The 20,380-nt window shown below is 41.6% G+C and overlaps 1 protein-coding gene across 7 annotated transcripts in view; it reads right to left on the minus strand.

Annotated features, from left to right (window-relative positions):
- Window positions 1-666: 666 nt before the first annotated feature.
- Window positions 667-20,380, minus strand: part of arhgef12a (Rho guanine nucleotide exchange factor (GEF) 12a) — a 59,528-nt gene continuing 39,814 nt past the window's right edge. For 5 of the 7 annotated variants that reach the window (XM_084065064.1, XM_084065067.1, XM_084065066.1 and 2 more), the window contains 22 exons: window positions 19,914-20,028; window positions 19,612-19,720; window positions 17,067-17,264; window positions 16,200-16,311; window positions 16,062-16,094; window positions 15,460-15,611; window positions 14,721-14,867; window positions 14,523-14,608; window positions 13,519-13,644; window positions 12,665-12,779; window positions 9,809-9,909; window positions 8,994-9,071; window positions 8,670-8,745; window positions 8,344-8,511; window positions 7,982-8,069; window positions 7,665-7,742; window positions 7,465-7,559; window positions 6,641-6,841; window positions 4,883-5,119; window positions 4,353-4,582; window positions 4,060-4,135; window positions 669-3,403 (listed from right to left, as the gene is read on the minus strand). In XM_084065064.1, coding sequence (XP_083921190.1) covers window positions 3,393-3,403; window positions 4,060-4,135; window positions 4,353-4,582; window positions 4,883-5,119; window positions 6,641-6,841; window positions 7,465-7,559; window positions 7,665-7,742; window positions 7,982-8,069; window positions 8,344-8,511; window positions 8,670-8,745; window positions 8,994-9,071; window positions 9,809-9,909; window positions 12,665-12,779; window positions 13,519-13,644; window positions 14,523-14,608; window positions 14,721-14,867; window positions 15,460-15,611; window positions 16,062-16,094; window positions 16,200-16,311; window positions 17,067-17,264; window positions 19,612-19,720; window positions 19,914-20,028 — 2,632 coding nt within the window. In that variant the 3' untranslated portion in view covers window positions 669-3,392. Of the gene's footprint in view, window positions 3,404-4,059; window positions 4,136-4,352; window positions 4,583-4,882; window positions 5,120-6,640; window positions 6,842-7,464; window positions 7,560-7,664; window positions 7,743-7,981; window positions 8,070-8,343; window positions 8,512-8,669; window positions 8,746-8,993; window positions 9,072-9,808; window positions 9,910-12,664; window positions 12,780-13,518; window positions 13,645-14,522; window positions 14,609-14,720; window positions 14,868-15,459; window positions 15,612-16,061; window positions 16,095-16,199; window positions 16,312-17,066; window positions 17,265-19,611; window positions 19,721-19,913; window positions 20,029-20,380 lie in introns of all 7 variants that reach the window. The other 2 variants (XM_084065063.1, XM_084065062.1) reach the window with 2 other exon arrangements.

The raw sequence follows: 20,380 nt of genomic DNA on the forward strand, positions 1-20,380 counted from the left end.
GTTACATGTTTCTCTAATTTCCTCTTTTTTCCCTTCAGCGAGGGTTGTGGTGCAGAATCTTGCTTTCAAGTGTGTTTTTTTTTCTACTCTCTTGTTTGTATTACCAAGGCTAGGTAAGGTCCCTCTCAAATACATCTTTAATAAATCATGATTTTGGGATGCTGGGTAAACTATGTCAGCATATTCGGAGTGGAATAGATGTTTATACTCACTGGTTGACTTCCTCGGGTTTCAAGGAAAATGTGAATTACCAGCCTTCTTTCACACTATGGAAACTTACAGTGGTTTTGTAATTGGTTCTAATTTAGAAGCATATTTTAACACATATTTTCCTTATGTTTCATTTTAACATCGATGGGGAGAGAAATTTGGGTTAAGAACTCACTTTTAAGTATTTCCTCTATTACACCACAGCAGATGTAATAATAATACATACAATTTATATAGCGCTTTCCTAAGTACTAAAAGTTGCTTTACAAAACAAAAACAAACAACTTTATTAGGAAAGACTATAAAATGTGTCAGCAGATTCATTATCTCATTAACTTTCATTATCTTTTTAAATGCTATTTGTTTTGGAATGAAAGCTTAATCCAGATCACTCACCAAGACTACGATGTACAGTACTTTATTTAGGTGTTACTGATGCACTTATAAACTTGACTACTTAAGCCTAATTTACGTCTTATGTGCCACTGAATTGAAAAACACACAAATTAGACTTTAGTTTCACAATACATGCTGGCTGGCAGAATGACATCGCATCATAGCGCTCCAGACTGGAGAAAGCAAACCATGAGAACACGTGACTACACAGCAGAGATTCTAATGCTATTTTCCAAGCAAGAAATCAATTTTGAACTGTGACGATTTACCTTGACAGAACCGCAAAAGGCCAGTTTTTCCGAGCTAGATATATTCGTTAATTTACTTTTTAATTTAGTTTAATTTCAAGAGTCCATTTCGACCTCCAGACAAAGAAAATCCCAAATAAAATGTAAAAAGATTATCAAGGGTGCTCCACATTTAGAGTGCCGAGATCCTTGAACCTCTTAACTGAAAAGCAAAACTGATGGTGGAGGGGTAAAAAAATAATACATGCAAAAATTTCCTTTTGAAATGTGTCATGGCACCATTTATTTATTTATTAAAGTTATGCATAGCCTTCCATGTTGATCATTGTACAGTATATGTTTGACCTTTGTGACATAATTAGAAGATCAGGCAGTCAGTTCAGCGTTCCACGGCAGTAGCAGAAGAGGGCAGCGGGGCCTGAGGCGACGACAATGACCGCTCCGTCACAGGAGAGGGGACAGCAGGCAACACAGCCAACACAGCCATGAGCACCATGGAGGGGGGGGGGGGGGGGCAGAGGAAGTAAGACACACAGTGTGTGAAAGAGGGGACAAGTAAGCATGAAAGCCAGTGGGCTATGGTGAGAATGACATCCATAAAGCCTGATATACACTCTGTAGAACAACGGTATCGCTGGACGACTAGAACTGATCTTCATGCTAAGAACATTGCTGTACAGCACGGCCTCTCGCCTCAAAGACGCCACACCAAGTCTTGCGTTTGTTGCACTATTTGAGATCTCACGCCTTGTGATACGTCCAGCCACATCTAAATCCAATGTAATGGATGGATTAGACAACGGCCGCTAAGAAATCTACGCCCACCGTTTTGAGAACCAATCATGATACCATCGCAATATGAAAGACCGCCCCTAAAGTCTTTGCATTGGTTCTAATCTGCATTGCTGTAATTTTTCAACCACTTAAGTGCCACTTTATATTTCATCGCACAAAGGGTGGTGCATGGGGGAAAATAGCCTGTCAAGCTCACAACGCATTGTGAGCTTGACAGATCGGCTTAAAATGACATGCCCAAAATATGGACACCAGGTTGAAAATTGTTAAATCTCCTAATTGTTTCCATTTTAGCCCCTACGTTGAATTTAGAGATCTAATTTCACCAGAGATCTCTGATAAAACCGGCTACGTGAGACTAGAAAAACACAAGGAGCAGCTGTTACAGGAGCGGTAGCACTTTAACAAGAGACCGCTCGTGAGAGAGGCACTCGTTGCACTAAAGCTGCTTGACTGCTCAAAAACGATGTTTAGCTTGAAGATCAGTCGGCGAGCGACACCCATCGTGCGACGAGCGATACATTTAAGCTTCAGTGAGTTGCGAAGGAAAAGAGAGAAGGAACGTAAACCAGATGCACACAGCGAAGCCAGTTAAGAAGTGCAACAGGGGAGGACAAAGAAAGTTGAAGAGGAAGCGAGACAGGAGAGGAGGATGACGCCGGATTCTGTGTGAGACAGTGTCGCATGGCAAAAATAGCCCTGGCGCGTCGCGGCGGGCTTGTAGATCTGCTATTTTTGCCGAACACTGCCGCCATCGTGCGACGGAGCATAAATTAGGCATGACGAGGATGGGAGACGTGGGGGAGAAAGCAGGGGAACGCCAGCACAGGTAACAGAAATGCAACAGGACCAGATCAGAGCCTTCAGACTCTTCATTCTAGTTAACACCATCCCAGAATTTATGTGAAATTCTAGACTTTTTTTTAACACGTTTCTAAAGAGTTGTAACACTTCAGGTTCTATCTGTCCACCAGTGCAACTCTGATCTCTCTCTCTCTCAGTCCGAGTAATATTCCTGCTAATTTGATCAGGGTAAGCTAAGCTAACGTGCTAGTATGCTAAGTGTGCACTCACACTCACACACGCGCACGCACACACACACACACACTACCCCTGTGTGGTTTTTTTTATTTTTAAGCAGGATATGCAGCCCGATAGGTCACAAGACCGATGGCCAAAAGCATGCAAGCAACGTGGGAAACACTTAAAAAAAAAAAGAAAACAAAAGAAAGAAAATAAATACATCTTGGGATAAAAAAAAAAAATCTTAATACATTATCTTAAAAATTTTCCTTTTCTTCTTGTTTTGTGTTTCATATATATATTCTAAACACACATCTTTGTACATTTTGGTATAAGTTCTCTTTCTTGCAGGGAGAAAGGGGACTTGGTGGGGGGAGGAGCTAGAATGGAAGAGGTTGGGGGCGGGGTTTGGGCGGGGGGGCAATCCCACTTCCCTGATTGCCTTGTGCTGATGGAGGGGGAGGGGCGTCAGGAGGACTCCTCCTCCCTCCAAACCGTCTCTTTTTTTTTTGCTCATGCTCAAGTCTCTCGTTTCTCTGTGGCGGTAACAACCGTGTGGGCGGCGGTGGTGATGGAGGGAGGGGCTCAGCAGTGAGAGGACAAGCTTATAGAGAACGTCCAGGTAGTCCAGGACAACAGGAAGTACAAAAACAGACTGCTCGTCGTTAACACTTCCTCTTTGGGACCAAAGCCGGGGGAGGCCTGGGCGTCGATTTCCCACTATCTCTTATCTGGGAAAAGAATAAAAGGCTCAGGTTAATGTTCCGTTCAACGACGGTGTCGCTTACAGAACATAACTGATTATCAAGATATATTCTTGTGTGAAGAACTTCACCCTTGAAAATCTGTATTATCATACAACAAGCATAAATTAGGCTTAACCACTTAAAAAAGGTAACTGCATAGTCCACCAGAACAGACAGGTTTTTTTTTTTTTTCAGTTCAGGAAGTCTTCCCAAACCTTCCGAAAAAACGTCTAGGTTCTAAACACCAGACCAGTGTAGCAGTGTACTGCCCGCTGGAAGCAGTCGCACTCGCTATCATCTCCGATGCACTGTGTGAAATCTATCACAGGAGGGTACAGGGGTTTTGCCATTTCTTGAGGTAGGATGTGTTCATGGTCTACAACTGCTAGTATCAAATCCCATAAAATAAGCTGTTTCTGTCCATCTCAAGTGGTGTTGGAGTAGTCCATGCCTACTGGCGCCTCTTTTTGGCAAGCGACTCATCATACAACACAGTTTGAGGCATAACCATTATAGGCCTTAAATACTTTTTCGTACGACAAAAAGCAAAAACGGCAGATCTACGAGCTCACAATACGACGTGTATCGTGAGCTTGTAGATCAGCTATTTCTTTTAAAAAGAATGAATATATTTGACATACCTTTATTTCCATCTGCATCTGATGGTGACCTCTCTGGCCTTTGGCTTATTATGTTATTATACTTGGCTTCAACCTCCTGCAAGAAAAGAAAATGAACCATTGTTACCGGTATATACAAGAGCTTTTTGTTAGGTTTCGTACCAGTTAGTTCAGTTTCAGATTGCTTGTTCGAGTTTAGTTTTTAAATTGTTACGAATATTTAGTTTTAGTTTAGTCTTTATTAGTTTCAGTATTCGTTTTAGTTTTCACGGCGGCCTTAGTGTGTGTGTGCATTAGTGTTTTTAATGTGTTACCTTCAGATAGCTGAGGTCGGACTGCAGGTTTCTAAGATGACACAGCACCTGTCTACTGAACGAGGAGAGGCTGCCGCCCGCCGAGACCGAGGAGAACCTCAGGTTGATGCCAGAGTCTGCCACACAGCCCCGTGACGTGCTCAGCTGCTTCCCTGTGCTCGCCGCCATGATGTCGTCGTCTGTGGTGCTTTCCCCCGGACCCCCGTAACCCTCCAGGACCAGGTATCCTGCTGGTGGAATCAAAAACAAACATGCTGAGTATAGTACGGGATGAGGGAGAGGCAGAAGTACTGTACTGTACGTAAGTGCAATTTGAGATATTTTTAGTTCTTTACTTTACTGGAGTATTTCCGATTTTCAATACTTTTACTTCTACTCCACTACATCAGAGGCAAATATTGTACTTTTACTCCACAACAATTATTTAAAAACTTTAGTTACTAAAGCCTATACCCTTCTATTTAAATTGTCTGGTTGCATGCTATCTATATCACAGTCACACACAGTGCAGACGGCGAGTCCCGACTCACCGTAGTCCTCGGGGGAATCGAAGAAGCCCGTGTCCCCTGAGCCCAGGTCTTGAGCCGGGTCTTCGCCCTGGGCGCGGCTCTTCTCGGAGCCGTTGTGGACCAGCACCCGGGCTCGGCTGTCCACGGGGGTCCGCAGAGAGGTGGTCCTGAGGAGGCGGCCCCCAGAGGAGCGCTGGGCACGCTCGCTGGCCTCCTGGGACATTAGCTGGGTCACCAACACCTGCTTCAATGACGCCACTGTGGGTAAAGGCGGGGTATAAAGATGAATTGATCACTTATGTCGCTCAATATAGGTTGCTTTGACATGGCACTGCACTGTAGCATAATACACTCTGGGGCAGCGGTTCCCCACCTTTTTTTAAAAGGATCCCTGGCTAATAAGTTAAAAAATATGCTTTAATACATTATAATTGCCCTCTACAACTGAAAATAAAAAATAAAAACACCTTAAATATTTTATTTATTTAAAAATAGATCATCTTTACTCAAGGGGGACAATGCCTGTCGCAAAATGTCATTTGTTCATGTGTGGTCCAGCCCTATGGAAGGTATGGAATGCATGTGCTAATAAAAATGTATTTCAAATATCGTTTTGATGATCATATTAACCGTAGGAAGTATTTAGTCATTTTTTATTAAAGGGGAATTTTGGACCACGGCTTTCTTACCTTTTCTATGATGTTATGATATTCTAGGATGAATGGTACAGTAGAAACATTTCATAACTCCATCCCGGGTCCGCCACAGCTAAAAACACGCGCCATTAGGCCTTGCGCTAGATCGCATATTTTGATAGCTTTTTTTTTGGTGAGATCTGACGTTCATAGTGACAGAACACTATGCAACGTGATTGTCTTGAATGCGCCCCGCCGGAAGTCTCGCTAGACGAGATTTTAATCTCGTCTAGCGAGACTTCCGGTGGGACGCATTCAAGATAAGAAAAAAAAGGCAAGAAAACCGTGGTCCAAAACTCCCCTTTAAGACATGCTAATAACTTTCCATAGGGCTGGACCACACATGGACAAAATCATTTATAAAATACAATATTTAAGGTGTTTTAAATTTAAAAAAAAAAAGTTATAGAGGGCAATTAGAATGTATCAAGGCATATTTGGCTCATTAGCCAGGGATCCTTTTAACCCATTCAATCCAGGGACACATCTGTGTCAATTTAGATTTATTTGGCTATTCAAAAATAGCAGATCTACAAGCTCATAGCGCGGCACAGAGTGCCGCGCTATGAGTCGACTAAAACTATGACGAAGATTTTCTGTTGACTACCTTTTTTCACGTACAAAAACTAAATAAAAACTAAGCTATGGTGACTAAAACTATGACTAAATATATTAACAATTTCGTCAACAAATAAAAACTAGACTAAAATGTTTGGGAGGGACTAGTGGAGAAGAGATCCAGTAGAACTAAGACAAGTCATCATGGGTGAGCACGGGTGTCACAGACCGAAAATAGTTGATCTACAAGCTCACAATGCGTCGCGCTGCAACGCGTTGTGAGCTTGTACATCGGCTATTTTTGGCATGCAGCTCAGTGAAAATCATTTCAATGCCACCACGGCCCGCCAAAAATACATTTTAGTCGACTAAAACTGGGCTAAAAGTAAAACAATTCAGGTGACTCAAATATGACTAAAACTAAACAGAATTTTATTCAAAAGACTAAAACTAAATCGAAACCTGCTGTCAAAATCAACACCGCGACTGAACCAGATGTGAAATACTGGACGCCATCTTCACTCACGTGTCTTCAGTGCCTCGTCTGCCCGTGAGGGGAAGAGGTTGAAGGAGTCGCCCTCGCCAGCGTCTTCGGCCGCTCGGTACGGGAGCTCCGGGTCCACGAAGCCTTCCTCGTCCTCTTCCTCCATCTTCACTCCTTCAAACGGGTTGTTACCCGGCAGGGAGCTTTGCGTCGCGCCGCTGGGGGCGGGGCTGCTCTCTTTATCTGGCGGAGGAATGATGATCAACTTCATTATTAACCCATTAAAACCGGGAAAATACCAGATATACAAGTCATTTTTTAAAAATCTTTAACATGTGTGCAAATCTTTGAATATATATATATTTTTAAGCTAAGATTTTAAACTCAAATCTTTGCTTCTGGGGGGTCCCTGGAACAACATATTTTGAGATGGGGGTCCACGGCCAAATACATATCATTTGGGGGGCCCTTGACATGAAAAAGTTTGAGAACCACTGATTATAGCAAAATACGTTTTTATCTGCACAAATCTTCATGATTTTTCAAAAAATTGTACAAGCTCATAGCGCACACTATAAGCTTGTATATCTGCTATTTCTGAATAGCCAAAGTATAAGATAATAGTAAGAGTGATTAAAATCTGAAATGACAGATGCTTTCCCAGTCTTAATGGGTTAAGCAATTTATGCCCGGGGTCCCCATTTTGGCCATTAACATTTATATTTGTTTTAATAAAAGTCTCTATCACCCATGCAACTCCAAACACAATGTTTACACCGAAGTATAAACCTGGCCTTAAGCTGGGTGCACACTAGAGGATTTACTTAATCGATTTAAAAAACATCACATAATGCAGCTCCAGTTACCAGTAGAACGGGTGCTACCAGTGGACGTGCGGTCTGCCTCCTTAGCGAGTCTTGAGACACCTGTCGTGATTATCTCCACTCCATCTCTGTCCCCACTGGAACACATAAACACTCAGTTAAGCACGAAGCTCTGTAAAATGTGGAAACCATTTTTGATTTGATGATTTTGATTGATCATGAGCAGGATAAGCGCAGCGTACTCTGTCTGAGGTAAGGGTATGACGCTGTGAGGCTTGACTTTCATGGCATCGGCACTCTGGGTTATTAGGCGTTGCCACCTGGTGGAGGGAGGGAGAGAAGACAAAATAATTAGACCAGTGGATCTCAAAGTGGGGTCCTTGAGGGGGATTCCAGGGGGTCCCCAGCTAAATGATTGATAGTTAGGAACCAAAAATGGTCCCTTAACGATCTGTAACCCTGAGAAACTAGTTCCATGGGCACATTAGCATAGCAAACTGGGGGTCATTGAAGTTAGAAAGTTTCTCAGCCACTACATTAGAGCTTGAGGAGGACTCACGTTCTCTGATCGGAGACGGTGGGTGCCATGAGTTCGTAGATCTGGGCTCCGTTCTCCGACATGGAGAGGACGAAGAAAGACTTGTTGTCTGGCGGGACAGAGAAATTAGGTATGATTAATATTGTGTAGGTGATGGAAAGAGGCTCTGGGCATGTTTCATATATATGTATTTACTCGATTTGATTGAAAGTGGTGTAAGTGATTTGTTAACAAAAAAAATATAGTTTTTGTTTAAAAGTTAAAGCTCTATCTTCTAATACTGTAGTATTAATTGCTATAGAGTATTTGTTCAGTAACAGGGGTCTCTATTTATCAGGTTCAACCTATGGATCTGTGGAGACCCAGAAAAACAGACTACTGACCTGTGGCGACAGAGCGCACCAGCACCGTGTTGAGCTTGATGATGGGACTGAAGATGTGCTTGGTGTCGGCGGTGCCCGCCAGGTTTTTACTGTGGCATTTGAGGATCAAACGCTCGTCCTGCTTCTGTAGCAGGACCAGGATGTCTTCCAGGAGGAGTGTGTACAACTCTGCACACAGACACAGCAGAGGTTACTACAGTAGCTGAAATCTCTCTGACAAGTAGGTTCACGAAAAAACACTGGTAGATAGAAATATGTGGTAAAAAACTGTATAAACTAGAGAGAATGATAATGGGAGAAACAATTATAAAGAGTCATTAACGTACCGATAGTCTTGTCTTTGTTAACCTTCCATGACAGTGGTCCCTCGTGTACCATTGTCCTCTTAGTAAGGTCCAGGTTCTGATGGACATTAAGGTAAAGAATTAAGTAAAAGAAGTTATAATAATAATACTAATATTTATATAGCACTTATAGCATATACGTGCTTATAGAAGAAAATGAATGAATTAACCAATTGAGTGTGTGTGTCCACCTAACCACAACATGACATTTCGCAGAGAAATACACAGAAGACATGGGGTATTTGTCCCCATAGGTTGAAAACTGACAATGTTTCCCTTTAAGTATAAAAAGGAAAGAAATGTCACCTTGAGCTCCAGGATAAGGGGGTTGTCAGTCTGCTTTAGAGTGGAGAGGTCCAACCTTCGCTGGTAGTCCTCCAACCTCTGGTGGGAGGGAGGGAGAGGGAGAGACAGAGAGCGAGAAAGAGAGAAAAGGAGATTAATAAGGCTTTGTTCAGACGGTAAGCAAATCCAATTTGTTTCTCAAATATGATTTTTAGACTGGCTGTCCACGCTGTTATATGCGAGTGATCGGATTTGTGTATTTAGACAGCACTGACCTTTCTGAATTGGTTACCGTGGTAACGACATAAGCGTGAGTATTGCTTTTAACCACTTGATTGGAGTCCCTCAGGGCTCTAGTCTATACTAGTGTATTTTCAGTTCTATGTTATACGCGTTGTGAGCTTGTCGATATTTTCGGCTAAAGCTTCCCCCACACGGATACAGATTTCTGGGGTTTAAACCCATTCAATCCGGGAACTCATCCGAGTCATTTTAGATTTGAGCTGTAACCATTATTTTATACTTTGGCTATTTTTGAAAAACCTTGAACAAAAATTCAAAGATCTTGAAGCTCATAGCACGGCACTCGGTGCCGCGCTATGAGCTTGTATGTCTGCTATTTTTGAATAGCAAAATAAATCTAAAATGACCCAGATCAATCCCGATCTTAATGGATTAAAGAACAAAATATTTGTATTCACTAACAAGTGAATACAAACAAAGACTACCACACCTGCTTGGAGGACATCAGATTGAAGGGGGTTGCACTGTACAAGGCATCGTGAAAGAGAGAGGGAGATCTATACGAACAAGTGAATACAAAAAGACTACCACACCTGCTTGTCCTCTGACTCTTTGACTGCCTGGTTAACGTGATTGAGGATCTTTCTGCAGCATTCACCAGCTTGCTTCACCTTGTCCTTCTCCACAGCATTGTCTGAAAGACATTAGTACGTCACATGATGAATGAGGCCTCATGGCTTGTGCACGGGGGGCTCCCATCCGGCAGACTTCCTCCATCCATTAACACACCGTCCTCTTCACAAATTATGATACAGCAGAATGCATTATGATCTCATAATAACTGGTTATACTTTATTATCAGTGCATTCTCACGGTGTGAACCCAACACCGTGGCCAACGTTAAAATGATGGACCGTTGTCCTCTGAAATTATGATACAGTAGAAGGGAGCATTAAAATCCCATAATAGCTGGTTATGCTTTATTATCATTAGTGCATTATCACGGTGTGAACCCAGAACCGTGGCAAAGATTAAAAGGATGGAATAAATAAAGGAGAAGACATTTCCCAAAACGTGCATTACCGCCCCCCGGACCATTAAAATGATAATCTGTCCATTTGTCTCTGTGATTCACTTATGGTTGGCATGTCGCCCACTCATAACGCTGCTCCGATAAGACTTCATTTGGTTCTCCCCTTTCTCGCCCTCTCTCCTCTGTTATTAGGTCAGAGTTGGATTCCAGTTGCTCAATTCTATCTCTTGACGCAGGGATGAGAGCAAGAGGGAAACTCTTGCTGCACATGGATCATTTTGGGTTGAGTTTATTAACTTAAAGCTAGCTAGCATCATAGGACAGAAAGAAGGTACAAAAATGTTGAATCTGTCCTTTTAATGGACTTTTTGTTCACCGGTTTTGAAGATGTGACCAAGTGTATGGGCTATACGCATGCATAGTAGTCAATAAGTGACAAAGTACAGAGACAGTTCTCTCCCCTTATATTGTATTTGTACGTTTTTGTATGTTCAGTTTGTTTGTTAGTAATGTGCTAGTCTTTTCTTTTTCATGTATGTTTGTTTTCCTGTTCTGCTGTAGTGTCCATGGACACAAGAAAAGAAAAAAAAATAGAACCCTACTATCAATGTAAACCATATGGGCCTAGGTTCTTTATGTTAATACTGAGCAGTCAACCGTAGCACTACAAGCTCATTTCTAGAATGGATTTTCAATTTCAGAGCACTGGCATTATCCACGGTTATGCACTAGAGGTTATGTGCACCAAGGTAGCCTGGCAGGCAATGTTATCTAGGAATGGTGTTAGCTGTCCTCTGGAAACTGTTTTGTTCCTTTGAAAAGGTGCTGACAGAGTCTATATGTACAGCAGGGCACATACACAGTGCAGACAGTCCACGGACGTATAGTCCGCAGTCGTTTGCCTTTTCATAGTCCAGTTGTGAACGGTCTTGATCAATGTCCAACTTTGAGCATTTGTAAAAGCACTAATTTCCATGGTTTGTCTATAAATATGCAATACATTCCATTTCAGGACACCAGTCATGTTCTCATGTTACATATCGGTACTTTTTATTTTCCTATTTTTTAGCAATTGCAAGTTAAAATCCCCCAAAGCTTATTATATTTGCTAAGTCTAAAGACAGAACAGGTGAAACAGCTTAGTTTTCACTGCAAAGGAGCATTTCGATTTGAAACCATGGCATGCTGTGTATGCCATGTATGTGAACAATGTGGTCACAAAACATTTGCGCTTTCTGGTCTTCTATTCGCGTCATTTTATTCTGTGTGGACCCCAGTGGAGTCCGGTCCGTATATATGCTATATCTGGACTATGAATTGGTCTATAAAGCAGAAATCATGCACGTTGTAACATTGTACGCGATGACTGGGTGTCTTTATGGGTAAAAAACGAAAACAGAAGCACACATGGATAATGGCGGCCGTCAGCTTACAGGGGTAAACAATAATAATTGTAGACCTGACAAAATTATTAAAAAGGATAATTTCACAATCATAATCCATTTTTGGGGTAAATGCAATGCTTTTATTCCACACCCTTTTAACACATTGCCTGTCAAGATCTTTCAAATGCATCACTTGCTTGCCGAGATCGCATTATGCGTTCTTTCCACAAGGGGCGCCCTAACATAGCTTTGGAATGATCCCTCGTCACTCAAAGAAGCAGTAGGCGGATGTGACGTCATTACAAAAAAACAGACATCCATCCAGCCCAAGTTTTTTTTTACACACCGCTTCCATGGCGTTTCAAAGATCGTCGATTTAAGGTAATTACGCTGGCAAGGGGATAAAAAACGATGTTTAATATCTTGGCAGGTAATGTGTTAAAGGCTCTGTGGATGTATTCTTTAATTTTTATACTTAATTAATTTAGATAAAGATGTGATAATTATTACCTTTAATTATTTGAGGCATGGACAGACAGACCAGAGGTCCAGCATAGTGAGAGGGGAGGGTAAAGACACTGACAGTTCTGCTGCTATGAGCACATCAGTGATTGTCTGTGTGATGAGTTGTTCAGCTACGAGCAGCACACACCATCACCATTCATATCAATAAAGTGGGAGTTAGTTAAGTGAGTTATAGGAGAATGAGGGTAACCTGACTATTAAATAAATACTGTGACAAATAAAATAAATAGAGAGTGGGTTGGAGTCTGATCTATTGATTTGACAGATCCTCTGCCTGGAGGGGGAAAAAAATCTATTTTGATTTCCGCAGCAGCCGATATCCACAGTTGAGTTCTCAATGGAAAAGGGACTGCAGAGATATGCGAGTGTTATGTACCTGCGTACTTGGCAATGCTGTCTAGTAACTGGGGGTATTTGTACCTGAGTACATGGCAATGCTGTCTAGTAACAGGGTATTTGCATCTGTGTACTTGGCAATGCTGTCTAGAAACAGAGGGTATTTGTACCTGTGTACTTGGCAATGCTGTCTAGTAACAGAGGGTACTTGGAGAGCCTCTGCATCTCAACAGGAATGATGTCCTTCAGCTGCAGCCTGCGACACTGTCTTTTACTCTCTGCCTCCTGCGGACGACACAAATACAAATAGTCAATTACATTACACTTTAACTCTTTTACTGCTTTTTGGCAAAACATGGTATTTTCAATTTGCCACAACTATTGAACGGATTACCGCAATCGGATTATTTTCCAATTCTACGAGACCCCTGTGCGTGTAATGAGAGGATCACCGTGCGGACAGCGCTCAAGGAAAATATCCCATGATTTTTCAAAGGTAGGTAAAAACACTAGTTTTCGCTGGCACTGGGGTGACACTATTACAATTTTACTCTGGCAGTTAAAGAGTTAAGAGGTCAATAAACTGTAAAAATGCATAATTTTCTTTGGAGCTATGATGAAACATGCTTTCTAGAATCCATTTCAGCCATAACCCTGTATGTAAGCAACAGAAAGCTTCCTCTTTTATCCAGCATATATCACACATTGATGTTCAGTGCAGTAGGTAATGAGCCCATACCATATTTCTTTTTTACATTTTGTCCCTTTGACGACATTCTACAAGTTATTCAGTGAAACTACGTTGACTTTTTAATTAAATATGACCTTAAAACGTTTGAGGGTCACGGTTAACTTTTAATCAAATTGGTTGTGTATAAACAACACATCTCTGCCTGCCCTAAGATAGTCAACAACTCTGTTTTAAACAATGGTTATCAATATCATGCTGCATGTATAAAGTGTATTTTCCCCCCTTTTTTATTTTCTTCAAGTACACAGTAAAGCTGTCTGAATTATTTCTTACCTGCATAAAGGAGTTGAAGCGCGAGTCTTTCTTCTGCCGGGTCTTAATGATCTCCAGAGCAAAGGGCTGGTTGCTGCAGAACGTTCCCACAGCCTGCTTGATCTTCTCTTCCTGTCCACCGCCAAACTGGAAGCGGACAACAAAGCCCACATGAGAGAGGCGGGGATTGCACGGTCAGTCGATATGTGCGTCGAGGGGCATTCGCCACAGAAACATCTCATGTTCTAACCATTAATTGGGGATATAGTGTGTGTGTGTGTGTGTGTGTGTGGTAGCTCACAGAAGTGGGCAGGGCTTAAGTGCTCCAAATGCAGAGAGCTTAAGCTTAAATGTAGCGTGGATCAATTCCTGCAGCCCCAGGGGGTTGTTTACCCTACTTATACCCACACATAGAGACATGGATGTCAAGCCCATATGGGGCTGCCTCTGGTCTGATGTGTGCTGGCGGATGGAGATACTGAGGTGTCAGCACAATCTAGGCCACTTGTGTGAGTGGTCCATTTACAGCCATTTACTGGAGAGTGGCTGTTAAGTTTCTTAGCTCGATTCTTCTTAGATATGCTATCACGTCATGCGTTGCTACTGGGAAGGCAACTAGAATGTTTTCCAAGCAATGCTTTATTCTTTAACATTTGAAGTGTAGAGCTTTAATCACTTAAGCCCTAGATACTTTGTCGTACGGTGAATAGCAAACATAGCCAATGAACACGTTTTCAATTATTCGATTAATTGAAAAACGTATCGCTAGAATAATCGTTGTGAAAATAATGGATAGTTACAGGCCTACTTGTGATGTACAGACTGAAGCGTTTGAAAATAGTGTGAGCCAACAGTGTCTCCAGAGACTATTACGTGCAGCAGGCATTTCTCACTGTAAGCCATTTCAAGTTTCCATTTATTTGTGTACCGTAGAGTCTCTTTAATCACAGACATCAGTCATCGTAATAGAATTTTCAATAAAAAGGAAACAATAAAATGGAAAACGCAATTTCAACTGTACTCACCCAGGAGAGCAAGTCATCTCCTATCTGATCAATTACTGAAGACTCGTTCCTTTTCTGAATGGCTGCCATCTGATCTTGTATTGAAACTGAAATACAAAGAAAAGACAGAAAGATGAGGTGCCTGTGCGTGTACGTGTGCGTGTGCGTGTGCGTGTGCGTGTGTGTGTGTGTGTGTGTGTGTGTGTGTGTGTCTCTCACCATGGAGCTGCAGAATCTCGTCCAGGTTGGTAAAGATGTTCTTGATGTCAGCAGGAGGCAGGATGGCCTCTTTGGAGAGCTTCTGGAAGAACACCTGGTCTAGAACTCTCAGCATACGTACGTGGGCACGCTCTGTGTAGAAGAGCTCTGGAGACACACACACAAGTATTTAGAAATTATATTAGACACTAATGATTCACATAACAGCTCATTCATGCTCAATGTTAAATCTCTGTGAGGACACAATATAGACGCTTACACATGCACGCGCGCGCCGCGCAAACACACACACACACACACACACACACACACACACACACACACACACACACACACACACACACACACACACACACACACACAATGTCACTTTGCTCGGGTACAGGGACAAACAAACTATCACAGAACAGCAGGAAGTAGATGGGTGGTGAATTAAATATGAGTTGGACAACAGTAGCATGTTTGTTGTCAGGAAACATTTGTGTCTGAACTGCCCTCTAGTGGACGCATTGCTTAAAAATGGGGTATGAAACCCTAAGCCCACTTTTGTAGTTTGTTTTCCTGTACAGGTTTCAAACTGAAGAAGACCTATTTACTTTCGTAAAGGAAAGGGAGCATAAATGACCATTAACAAACAGTATTTGTGACTCTCAGAGAACATCATGCTGGTGCATGTCTCTCCGTCTCTTCACTGCATACCGTCATCACAAAAAAGCTCAACAAAAACACTTCTCCTCACCATTAATGACCTCCTGCCGCTTTATTTCGTGAGGCCTCAGACCAGCCAGAACTTCTCGACCCACCAGCTGCTGCCAGTTCGGGGGGTCGTGCTCCGAGTCCGTCCCCTGGTCGTCCTCGCTCTGGACCTCGGTGGCGCCCAGCCCCTCAAGCCTAGCAGATTGCACAGCCCAAGTTCATGAGAAACATGTATAATATTACCTCCCAGCTTAACAGCTGCAGATTATACTGGAGAAAAATAAAGCCCAAATCGATGTATTGGTTTGGCCAATATGTCCGCCATTATTTGACTTTTTTTTTTTTTTTTTTGTGTCTGCAATTATTTCTTTAGAAAGAAATATAATAACAGAGCTTGTAGATTGGCTATTTTGGAAAATGTTTGGATAGGGCTTAAGTTTAGTTTATGTGAGCATTTTTCATTTATTTACTTTTACTTAAGCGTATACCTAACTTGCTTGTCCGTTGTACAATTAAAAGTTAAATGTTCTTTTCATATGTTATTCATATATAATTGAAATGTTTTATCTATGATAAAAAAAATATTTTGCTTATATGTTAAATGTTTTCAATTCTCGAGTTCTAGAGAAATGGAGGTATCCTCACCTTCTAGTGGCCTTCGGTGTTCCTTCAGGAATTCTGCACACAAGAGGACAAAGAATTCCGTTAAGAGAAGTTATGCAAAGAAATGTGAATGAGCTCTGTAGTTAAATAATTAGCCGTCCCCAGGTAAACATGTCACACCTGTCACTCTCTCTGTCCTCCTCCGGCAATTGGTCCAAGAGGTCCGGGCCATCCAGATGATCTGATTGGATGCCATCACTCAGCCTGGAGGGCCCAGAGGTTGGAGTCCCACCTGGGTGACGAGTAAGGAGTTTAGGGGTGCAAAAATGTACTAATAAAAGTTTAATAATAGATTATTAACCCATTAAGACCTGGAACTGTGTCATTTTTAGATTTGAGCTAAAAAGCATTATTTTACACTTTGGGCTATTCAAAAATAGCAGATATACAAGCTCATAGCGCGGCACCGAGTGCCGCGCTACGAGCTTGTAGATCTGCTATTTTTGAAAATTCGTGAAAATGTGTGTAAATCTTTGAATATATACATTTTTTAAGCGAACATTTTTCACTCAAATCTTTGCTTCTGGGGAATGAAATATTTTGATGGGGGTCCGCGGCCAAATACATATCATTTTGGGGGTCCTTGACATGAAAAAGTTTGAGCATCACTGATATAGAAACATACGTTTTTCAGAAAACTGTTGGGATTTAGGAGACATGTAGAATCGGCTTCAGGTCTCTCAATGGGTTAAAGACAACAAAATATTAATAATCGTCCTAATTTTGGACAAGTCGTAGGCAAAAAGCTTAAAAACGTTTTTTTTTAACAAAATTCTGAAATAGCTAGAATAGCAGATCTACAAGCTCGAAGATCAACAACAGTGGTGTAATGACGTATAAAATAACGCTAAAGTGGTTAATCAATTCATCGATATATAAAGAAAACACAAAATACTGCACTTCAAATCGAAAATAGTAATCGATACACTAATCTCAAAGAAAATAATCAATAGTTGCAGCCCTGAAGGAATTGGTTCATTTAGTCACCTAAGTCTGCATCTCTGCTGGTATCTGAGCTGTAGGTGGCGCTGTTGGGAGGGGAGGTGGCTATGGACGCAGTGAGCTCGGAGCCTTCGCTGGACTGGCTGCCTCTCAGACGTCCTCCGTCCAGGTGCTCACTGGCTCCTAACGTAGGCTGAGACAACTGCTTCTGAGGTCTGGGCCGCCCATCCAAGGCCTTGCTCACTGTTTATAGATAAGAAACAAGAGTCAAACCCGCTCCATGCATACGCAAGGATTTCTCCTTTTTTTTTACCCTGAAAGACGTCCATCATCTCCTTTGACAAGTTATCATGTTTTTAAAGATTATTTGATTAAGTTTTTTGCTTCTTTAAAAAATAAAATGACCATACCACTGTTACAACATTAGTCCATAGGCTGTATGGTTTACATACAGTAAACCTCACCATTTTTCCATGTTTGTTAAAGAATGTACTTGAAATATTTAGTCAATGTTAGCTAAAAGTAATTGAATATCAAGCTACAATTTTTGTTTGAAATGCAGCACAAAAACTAATTTTCCTGGCATATTTATATCAATGTGCTAATTTGTATGGCTTGCATTAGAGTAATACGGTAATTTTAGACAAAGAAAATGGCGTGGTGACTTTCCAACAGGTGAATTATCTATTCCAGTTTTTTTCACATTGTCAACATGAATGGCAGGGAGTGACATTTAACAATGTATATTATATGTATTTGGCCGCGGACCCCCATCTCAAAATATGTTGTTCCAGGGACCCCCAGAAGCAAAGATTTGAGTTAAAAATATTGCAAGGATTTTCCCTCATTTTTCAAAAATAGCAAATCTACAATCTCGTAGCACGAACCAAAGTGACGCGCTATGAGCTTTTATATCTGCTATTTTTGAATAGCCAAAGTATAAAATAATGCTTTTTAGCTAATATCTAAAATGACACAACATACTTTCCCGGTTTGAATGGGTTAAGATCGAACGGTGCACGAAGGCAGGAAGCTATGGGGGGAGAGAGGGGGTCTCGTCAAGATGGGTCTCGAAGCCCACTTCCTGAATCTCTTAAAGGGCAAGACCACTTTGGTAGAGATTTGGGTAGTGTAGTTATCTTGCCATGATGTAACTCCAAAGGTGGAATAAGAAATCTAAAATAATGGCTCCATTGGTTAGAAATTGATTATTCAAAATATGCTCCTCATTGACATTATACGGTAAAGCAGCTCTCAAAGTCACTCTTTTAGCACGTAAACGAACACAAAGTTGTTTCAGACAATACAGAACATCAATAAACCCAGTACTGTTTGTTTTTTTAATACAAATGTTAACTTCCTGTTGATTTTTCTATTTTTATTAACTCATTCAGTGCCACTCGACGTCTAAGACGTCCGTTTTATCATAAGCCCTGTGCCACTGGACATTTTTGAAAAAAATGTTCAGAACCCAAGATATCATGATTTGAAAATGTTCTGCTCCATTCACTTCTTGTTTAACGTCTTACTGAAAAAGGCTGTATCTCGGCTCCTAAGCACTTTTTTTTTACAATGAAAATTGGCCCTGGCACTCAGAGCCAAACTGCCAGAAATAAGTCAGGCACTGAATGAGTTAAGAAAGAAACCTGGACTGGATCTATGGGTCCGGATCTTCAAAAAGTAAAATCATTAGTCAATCAGGAGCATATTTTTTATTATCAATTTGTAATCAATGGAGCAATTATTTTAGATTTCTTGTCCCCCTTAGGAGTTACATCATGGTAAGGTAACTACACAACCCAAACCTCGACCAAAGTGGTCTTGCCCTTTAAGGGTGCAGTTCCCATTGATGGCCCAGCAGATGTGGCTATTTCACCTCCTGCAGGCTCCAGAAGGATTCACTCTCAATATATATCAATAAGTGAACGAGGTTTTGGCCGGACTTCACACTTGATTTTATTACCTTAGTAAACATTTTATAAACACTATGTTTTCAATCACTAGTTTCACCCATTCAGACCTGAGGCGATTCTTTAAAAAAATCTAAATCCTAACAGTTTTTGGAAAAAATTCAAAAATAGCAGATATACAAGCTCATAGCGCGGCACTCGGTGCCACGCTATGAGCTTGTATATCTGCTATTTTTGAATAGCCAAAGAAATCTAAAGTGACACAGATGCGTTCCAGGTCTTAAAGGGTTAAAGTTATTTATTATCATGATGTGTGTTTATCATTCATTTAAAAAATGCATGGGACCATCATTTACTAGAGTAGGTTATGCTTCCAGGGCTTCTATTAGTTCTACCGAGTGAAGACCCGCTCTGGCTGCGGTTGCAGACAATAGCAGTCGTTTTCGGGTTTCCTTTCAGGACCGGAAGTTCAAGATGGCGGGTTTGAATTTGCAGAGAAAGTGGCTTCACAAAACGGTCTGTAGAAACCAATGGGGCTCTCTCCCTTCGTCTATATGTTTTTTTTACAGTCTATGGTCCCGTCTCCGGAGCCAGAACCGAACCAGGGACGCTGTGACCACACGGCCAACGCACTAGACGTCAGCCCTCACGTTCCATGTATTCTAAGACACAAGACTCACCTGATGCGGCTTCAACGCGGCTGGGCCGGCGCTGAGGTCCAAGGATGCTGGGAAACCTGGGTTTCTTCACCTTCTCTTCTCCTCCCTCCTTCTCAGTTTTGATACTTTTCTGTTGGGGGGAAAAAAAGAGAGAGACAGAGTTAGAATGAATGTGCAAGGGAGGAGGGACCAGTAGGTGAACTGACCAAAAGGGATATGGGGGAGGGGACAGTCAGTTGATATGACAAACAGGGATATGGGGAGGAGGGAACAGTACGTGAACTGACAAACAGGTGTATGGGTGGGGTGGGGTGTAGAGCTACCTTGATTTTGGGAAGGAAGTTGATGCGGACCCGTTTGGACTCAAGGCTACGTGGTTCTTTGACCCTCACACCAAGGTGCTTCATATATGTAAGGATGACGTACTGCATAGTAGTGCTACAAAACAAAACAAACAGTCATGTCAGTCATTTCGTTGGTATTTTCTTTTCTGTATCGCAATCAACTTAAAAACACGATAAGAGTGATAAATCTGAAGAGAATTAACACAAGTTTCTACAATGTGACTTAATGAGACCATATGCCGTACAGACTCCTTGTAACATCTTCTGTGCATACCATCTGGGATACATGCTGCTACCATATGGCATTCAGTCTTGCATGCATTTATATGGACACGCTGCAGAAATGCCATCTTTAATTTAACCTCATGAACCAAATTATCTTTGTTCAGGCCATGTCAAAATAGGTGAACATTCGGCATGAATAGGTGAACAGTCAGCAGAAATGG

The sequence above is a fragment of the Gymnoscopelus microlampas genome (genome assembly GCF_963454915.1).
Source record: "Gymnoscopelus microlampas genome assembly, chromosome: 8".
NCBI lineage: Eukaryota > Metazoa > Chordata > Actinopteri > Myctophiformes > Myctophidae > Gymnoscopelus > Gymnoscopelus microlampas.